The sequence below is a fragment of the Grampus griseus genome, assembly GCF_964374135.1.
Source record: "Grampus griseus genome assembly, chromosome: 1".
Taxonomy (NCBI): Eukaryota; Metazoa; Chordata; class Mammalia; order Artiodactyla; family Delphinidae; genus Grampus; species Grampus griseus.
In genome coordinates, this window is record NC_139017.1 from 174,173,403 (window position 1) to 174,181,199 (window position 7,797).

The 7,797-nt window shown below is 55.3% G+C and overlaps 1 protein-coding gene across 1 annotated transcript; it reads left to right on the forward strand.

Moving 5' to 3' along the window:
- Positions 1-2,174: 2,174 nt before the first annotated feature.
- Positions 2,175-7,543, forward strand: KIAA2013 (the record flags this gene model as incomplete). Its single annotated transcript, XM_082664998.1, has 3 exons — positions 2,175-3,207; positions 5,534-6,387; positions 6,848-7,543. 3 exons carry the CDS (start codon positions 2,175-2,177, stop codon positions 6,863-6,865), a joined length of 1,905 nt encoding a protein of 634 aa, XP_082521124.1. The 3' UTR covers positions 6,866-7,543.
- Between the last annotated feature and the right edge of the window lie 254 nt (positions 7,544-7,797).

Here is a 7,797-nt window from a genome sequence, read left to right on the forward strand (position 1 = left end):
GAGAGGCCACAACAGTGAGAGGCCCGCGTACTGCAAAAAAAAAAAAAAAAGTAATATGCAAGAGTATATAATATGCTACAATTTCTGTGAAGGGAAAAATATAGGTCTCTGTCTATATGGCTATATATCTGTAAGTGAATAGAATTTCTGGAAGAGCACCCAAGGAACAGGAAGCAGTGGTTGCATCTGGGAAGAGGAACTGACTAGCTAGGACTCCAGGAAAGAGGAAGACTTAATGGCCACTCTTCACCCTTTCATATATGTTGAATTTTGTGTCATGTACATGTGTTTCCTGTTTCCTAGTAAAAATAAATAAAATAATGAACGGTTATTTTAAGCCAGGCAGTATGCTAAATGTTTAACTTGTTTATCTAACTTAAGTCTCAGAGCAATCCTACTCTGTCTCATGATCCCCATTTTATGGATGGAGAAACCAAGGCCCAAGGAAGTTAGCTGACTTGCTAGCAAGGGGCAAGGCCAAGATTCAAAACCCAGGCAGCCTCGTGCCATTGTCCTTACTCTTGACCTCCTGGCTTTGTTGTGGCTATGTTGCTGATGGTGGGCTGTGATTCCCTCCCCTGGGGTGTTTGAGAGTGGTAAGGGAGTTAAGAGCACCAGCATGAACCTTCTCTTTAACGTAGGAATCTACTTCCAGGAATTGCTCCCCCAGAAACAGTCTCAAAAGTAGGCCTATATATGTCTATTACACAGACATTCATAATAGCGAAAAATAATTATGTGGGTTTACATTTACCGTGTACTTACCCCATGTCATGTACCTTGCTTGCTTTGCCTGTATTAACTTACTTATTCCTCAGAAACCTGAGAGGCAGTTTCTCTGGTCATTCCCATTTCACAGGTGGGATCAAGCCTGGTTTAGTCCTTTGCTCTCATCTCACTGTGCCTCCCAAGTGTTTCTGCCTCCCTGAGGAGCTTGGATGGATCCTATCTCTCTAACTGTAGGTTATGGATTCCTGCACATCCATGAAGTTATTCTGTGGGGTTTGTGAAATCCTGGTGGAAATTAAGAATTTTGTGTGTATGTTTTGATAATGATCTTAAAAAAGAAAACAAAGAAGGTAAGCATACTGTAGGATCACCTGGACAGCTGCCTTCTTATAGGGTGCTGGCCCTAAGACTTGGCAAACACACATGTGTCTGCTCACAGCCCACAAGAAGCCACCTCAAATGACCATTTAATTTTCAACAACTGGGAAGCACTGTCTGGCTTTGGAATGTCCTGAAACTAAAGTGGAAACAATCGCCCCATTGTCTGCCCCTGTGCTCAGATTGAATTTTTTCCCCAGAAACAAAATTTGTCTTTTGCATTGATAATACACAATTTAACAGCATTTTCAAAGCATGAGACTTTAGTGTTTTATGTTATTTAATAAGTTAAGACTCACGGTTGACATCAAGAAGACGACTTGGTGTGGTAGAGAAATGGACAGTCCTGGGCCTGATTTGTGTCCTATATGCTGTACATGCAGCCAGACAGGTCTGGAAGAGTCGTCAACAAAATATATCCTAGGAAGTCTGGTTGACAGTGCTTACTTTTCTTTTTCTTTCTTTCTTTCTTTCTTTTTTTGGGGGGTACTATTCTGTACTAAGTCTTTTTTTTTTTTTTTGCAGTGAGGATCATTTTTACAGAAAAAAAGTTTTAAAATTATTTTTTAAAAATCTTGGGGCTGTTGAATCCATTAGTAGCGAATGGGGCACAACACGTGTTCGGGTTGGCTAGCGCGGTTGGTTTTTTCGTTTCTGTTTTAAGTTCCCATGAATTGGCCGCTTCCAGTCCTCCGCAGACCCCTCTCCTCTTCTGGACTTGACTTTTCAGGCCCGAGAACTGGTGGTCAAACCCCGGCGGTGCCCGCCCCCTCCTCGCTGTGGCCACGCCTCCTTCTCCCGGGCCCGCCCCTCTCCCCTCCCTCCGCCCTCCCCTTTTCCATCTGTCGCAAAAGAGTAGGTGGCGCTTGACGGCCCGCGTCGTTTGACGGCCGGAGGCAACCGAGAAGGAGGAGGGAGCAGCTGTGGCGGCTGCCGCGGCGCCTGTGACGGGGGCTGGGGTGGGCGCCGCGGTCCGGGCCCGGGAGTGAGGCGCGGGCGGCCGGGCCGGTGGGCTGGGCGGCGGGCCCGGCGGCCGCCCCCGCGCCGCGCCCGCGCCTGGCGGCCCGATGTGGCTGCAGCAGCGGCTTAAGGGGCTGCCGGGACTGCTGTCGAGCAGCTGGGCCCGCCGCCTACTCTGCCTGCTCGGCCTCCTGGTGCTGCTTCTGTGGTTCGCGGGCTCCGGGGCGCGGCAGGCGGCGGGCGGTCTGCAGCTGTTGCCCTGGCCCCGCGGCGAGCCGGGCGCCGCCGAGCCCTCTGCCTGTCTGGAGGCAGCCACCCGCGCGTGGCGCGGCCTGCGGGAGCGGGGCGAGGCTGTACCACTGGGCCCTGGAGTGCCGGCCCTGGTGGCCAACGGCTTCCTGGCCCTGGACGTGGTCGCCAACCGGCTGTGGGTGACCCCTGGGGAGCGGGAGCCCGCCGTGGCGCCGGACTTCGTGCCCTTCGTGCAGCTGCGCCCGCTGAGCGCGCTCTCTGAAGCTGGAGAGTCAGTGTTGCTGCTGCGGGAAGGGCTGCTGCGGCGGGTGCGCTGCCTGCAGCTCGGGACTCCGGGTCCCGGCCCTGCGGCCGCCGGCCCGGGCCCCGCCTCGGCCTCCGGCCTCGTCACGGGATCCGGCCGAGACTGCGTGCTGCTGCAAGAGGACTTTCTGGCGCACCGGGGCCGACCCCACGTCTATCTGCAGCGCATCCAGCTCAACAACCCCACGGAACGCGTGGCCGCGCTGCAGACTGTCGGGCCCACTGCCGGCCCGGTCCCCAAGGCCTTCACCAGCACCCTGGAGAAGGTCGGAGACCATCAGTTCCTCCTCTACTCGGGCCGGTCCCCGCCTTTTCCCACGGGGCTGGTGCACCTGCTGGTGGTGGCCGCCAAGAAGTTAGTGAACCGTCTCCAAGTGGCTCCCAAGACGCAACTGGACGAGACTGTGCTGTGGGTGGTGCACGTCTCCGGCCCTCTTAACCCCCAGGTGCTCAAAAGCAAAGCAGGCAAGGAGCTCAAGGTGCTCCAGGACTTGGCACGGAAGGAAATGCTGGAGCTCTTGGAGATGCCGGCGGCGGAGCTGCTTCAGGACCACCAGCGCCTCTGGGCCCAGCTCTTCAGCCCAGGTGAGGCCTGGCGAGTGCTTGGTCCACCGTCCACACCTTGCACCAGGGTGAGCACGGTCCATCCTGGAGATGCCCCTGCAGAGTCTGCAGAGGTGACACTGAAGGGCGGGGTCCCGGCGTAGTTCAAACTTGGGCTTGGCGTTTGATTTGGGGCTGACTGTTGCTCCACCACTTAGTAGCTGTGTGACCTTGAACCCTACTCTCTCTGGGCTTGTGTTCAATAATAACAGTAGCACGTACCTCAGAGGACTTTTATGAGATGGTCGTGAAAGAGGAGTGCAAAGGGCAGATCTTACTGTTATTCGTTCTTGTGGCTGAAGCCTCATTTGAGCAGCGTGGTTTGGGAGGTCAGAGGCCTGGCCGATCCCGGGATTCTTTTTTTTTTTTTTAATGTATTTATTTATTTTGGGCTGCATTGGGTCTTCGCTGCTGCGCGGATGCTTTCTCTAGTTGTGGTGAGTGGGGGGCTACCTTCATTGCGGTGCACGGGTTTCTCTTGTTGTGAGCACGGGCTCTAGACACGCGGGCTTCAGTAGTTGTGACACATGCGCTCAGTAGTTGTGGCACGCAGGCTCTAGAGCACAGGCTCAGTGGTTGTGGTGCACGGGCTTAGTTACTCCGCGGCATGTGGGATCTTCCCAGACCAGGGCTCGAACCCGTGTTCCTTGCATTGGCAGGTGGATTCTTAACCACTGAGCCACGAGGGAAGCCCGATCCCGGGGTTCTTAACTCAGTTCCCCACATTTCTGGCTGGTGACAGGCATGGGCTTCCTGACATGACTCCCGCTAGCCTGAGCTGTGGCCTCGCTGTTGTGGCTGCAGCTTTTTCATGGGGGGCGGGGGTAGTGGAATCTCTTCAGCAGGTGGGATGCTCCTGTCAAATGAAAACTCCTTCGCCCCCTTGACTGCTTAAGAAAAGGAAATCCTAGTGTAGAGGAGAGAGAGATTAAGAGATTTTGGTTTCCAGAGTTCTAGTTGTCTAAATCCTTAAACATAGTTGCTCAAAGAGCCTTTAATTTAGTCAAGTATTTATCGAATGCTTCTGCCAGAAAGTGTTCTTCACGTGGGGCATACGGAAGCAAACAGAACAAAGTTCCGGTTCTCATGGTTCTTAAATTCTGGGCGGGCGGAAGACAGATATTAGAAAGCGAAAATTTGGATTAAAAAAGCGAGATAGCTTTTTAGGCTCAAGCGTTATAAGGAGAAAAGATAAAAATATGTGCTTGGGGGTGAGTGACTGCAGTGGGTGGGGCTAAGAGTGTGTAGCTCCGCTGTCGGGCAGGCCTCTGTGAGCAGGAATTGCAGAAGCTGAGGCCTACACAGCTAGAGGAAGCGCTGTGTGGTGGTCTGGAGGGAGCCAGCAGGGCAGAGGCCCTGAGGCAGGGGCGGGCTTGGTTGAGTGGCCAGTGTGGCTGGCAGGTAGTGAGCAAGGGGAGGGTGGCAGTGGCCAGAGGGTTTACCTTGGGGCCTTGGTGAGGACAGTGAATTTTATTCTAAGTGAGATGGGAGGCAGGGCGGAGGCACTATCTGGTGCACGTTTTTAAAGGTCGCGGTGCTGCTGTGTCAGAGTGTAGACAGTGTGGGGGAGAGGGGGAAGTAGAGTGTGGAGACCACATAGGAGGTTTTGGCAGGAGCCCAGCTGAGAGGACGGTGGCTGGGACCAGCGCTGCGACCGTGGAAGCAGGGGTGGATGAGTCGGAAACTTTTGCAGCTGGAGCCACTGGGCGTTCTGTGGACTGGCTGTGGGGAGTGAGAACTTGAGGGTGACTCCTGGATTTGGGGGGAGGGCTCCAGCGGGTGTCTGGAGGTGATTTAGGGAAGGATTAGCATGGGGCTGGAAGGATTCAAACCTTGTCCGTTCCCAAATGCCTGTCAGACATCCAGCTTGAGACACCATGTGGGCGGTGAGCTGTCTGAGTCTAGAGCTCATACAAGTCTGTGCGATCCTGCGCTCAGATGTTGTTTAAAGCTGCAGGCCCAGTGAGAGAGAAGCAGCCCACGACTGGCCAGGGCGTTGTGACAGTTCTTGGAGTCGGGGAACTGGCCTTTTGACTTGGCGCCCTAGGCTTGGCTAAATCTGTGTTCTTCTGGGCTCTGGCAGGAGCCCCACTGGCGGAATTTTCAGTTTCAGGCCCAGAGGGCTCAAGGTGGTCACGTGAGGAAGCCAGGCAATGCTGCTCTCCCGTACTTGTGGGAGACTGGAGCTGCTGTTTTCATCCCTGAGGACAAAAGCTTCGTGTCTCTGCTGCTCTTGATCTTTGTTTCATAACCTCAGCCTCTTGGCCATGCCGTTCCTCCTTAATGTACAACCTCTGTGGTGTTGCAGGTGTGGAAATGAAGAAGATCACCGATGCTCACACTCCATCAGGCCTGACCGTGAACCTGACGCTGTACTACATGCTTTCCTGCTCCCCCGCGCCACTGCTCAGCCCCGACCTGAGCCACAGGGAGCGAGACCAGATGGAGTCGACACTCAACTATGAAGATCACTGCTTCAGCGGCCACGCCACCATGCACGCTGGGAACCTCTGGCCGGGCCGCCTGTCCTCCATCCAGCAGATCCTGCAGCTCTGGGACCTGTGGAGGCTGACCCTGCAGAAGCGCGGCTGCAAGGGGCTGGTGCGGGCGGGCGCCCCGGGCATCCTGCAGGGCATGGTGCTCAGCTTCGGCGGCCTGCAGTTCACCGAGAACCACCTCCAGTTCCAGGCTGACCCCGACGTGCTGCACAACAGCTACGCCCTGCATGGCATCCGCTACAAGAATGACCACATCAACCTGGCCGTGCTCGCGGACCCCGAGGGCAAGCCGTACCTGCACGTGTCTGTGGAGTCCCGCGGCCAGCTCGTCAAGATCTACGCCTGCGAAGCGGGCTGCCTGGACGAGCCTGTGGAGCTGACCTCGGCGCCCCAGGGCCACACCTTCTCGGTCATGGTGACGCAGCCCATCACGCCGCTGCTCTACATCTCCACTGACCTCACGCACCTGCAGGACCTGCGGCACACGCTGCACCTCAAGGCCATCCTGGCCCACGACGAGCACATGGCCCAGCAGGACCCCGGGCTGCCCTTCCTCTTCTGGTTCAGCGTGGCCTCCCTCATCACCCTCTTCCACCTCTTCCTATTCAAGCTCATCTACAACGAGTACTGTGGGCCTGGCGCCAAACCCCTCTTCAGGAGTAAGGTATAAAGCCACTGCGCCTCCAGAGCCCGGGGCCCTGGCCTTGCGTTCTGTCCCGAGTTCAGTGTAGTGGGGTGGAGGGTACGTTAAGCTCCAGCTCTGTGCTCCCACTCTTTAAAGAGCCCGGACTCAGGAGAGAGGGGCTCTGTGGCTTCTGGTTTGGAGAAGGAAGTAGCACTTGACCTGAAGGAGTGGGAGAAGGGCCAGAGGCAGGTCTGAGCTCCAGCCGGGCCTGGCCAGAGCAGAGCCCGTGAACTCGCCGCACCCGCCTAAGGAGGCGCCTGGGCCCCCGAGTCTGTGGCAGCTCTAGCCCGCCCCTGGGCCAAGTGCTGTCAGCAAGGTGGGCTCGGAGCCTGGGTGGGGTGCCAGCAGGGTGTCTCCATCGCCTGCTTCCCTTGAGATTTCTGTAGCTGTCCACCGGGGTTGGCGTGAGCAGTAACGACCTGTCTTGTTGATTGAACAGGAAGATCCCAGTGTCTGAGTGGCATCAGTCCTGCTTTCAGTCGCCACTTGCACAAGACACCCAGCACTGAAAGTCCTGCTGCTGCGAACAAGGGATCCTTTGAAAGCACCCAGCCTTTTGTGCCTTGTTGGGGGACACCAGTGACTCGGAAGTGCGCGTGGATGTTCAGGAGTTTGCATCAGGGAGCGGGAGGGGCGGGGCTGGTGGACCTTTTGTAAGCTTTCGACTCAATAAAGTGAACCTATATGGAAAATACTTGAAATTGAATTCACTCTTTCCACTTTCCCCCTTTCTTCTGTCCCAGGAAATAGACCCTCTTTTGAAAAGACTCTTGTCTAGGAAAAAATGTGTTCTTTTCCTAATTTAATGTGTTCTTTCTTGAATGAATTTTTAATTTATTGTCGAGATTTTCCTGGATGGCTTTTGCATCCACTCTCGGTAGGGAATCTTGGCAATGATTTCCAATATGCACCACCTCGGGAGGTTTGGAGGCCCGCACGCCGCCTGCGTGAAGGAGTGGGTCTCCGTCACCCTCGGGTTTGCACACTGCGTCTTTCTTATCGTGAGCCTATGGAGATCTGTGGTTTTGTACCTCTGGGCTTTAGGGGAGGTGTTTAACTTTCTAGTGATCGATGATTGTTGGGTTTTGGAATACCAAAGCTTTTTTTTGTGTTCTGTTTTTAAATAAATCTCTTTCAAACCTCCACGACCGGTTTGCGTGTGGTTGAGACCTCTGGAGACATCGGACCTTCCTCGGTCACCAGGCTTTTGGGTGGAGTCCGAAGCAAAGGCCCCGCCGTGGTGACAGTATACTTTTCCCACGTCCTCTCCTCTTCAGAGGAGCCCACTCAGAGGCTGTGGAGGTGGCCCCCGTGCTGCCCACCTGGGGGATTGCTGCATGTCCCAGCTGAGTGGGCTGCTCGAGGAGCATTACCCTGGCCCCTTCCTGC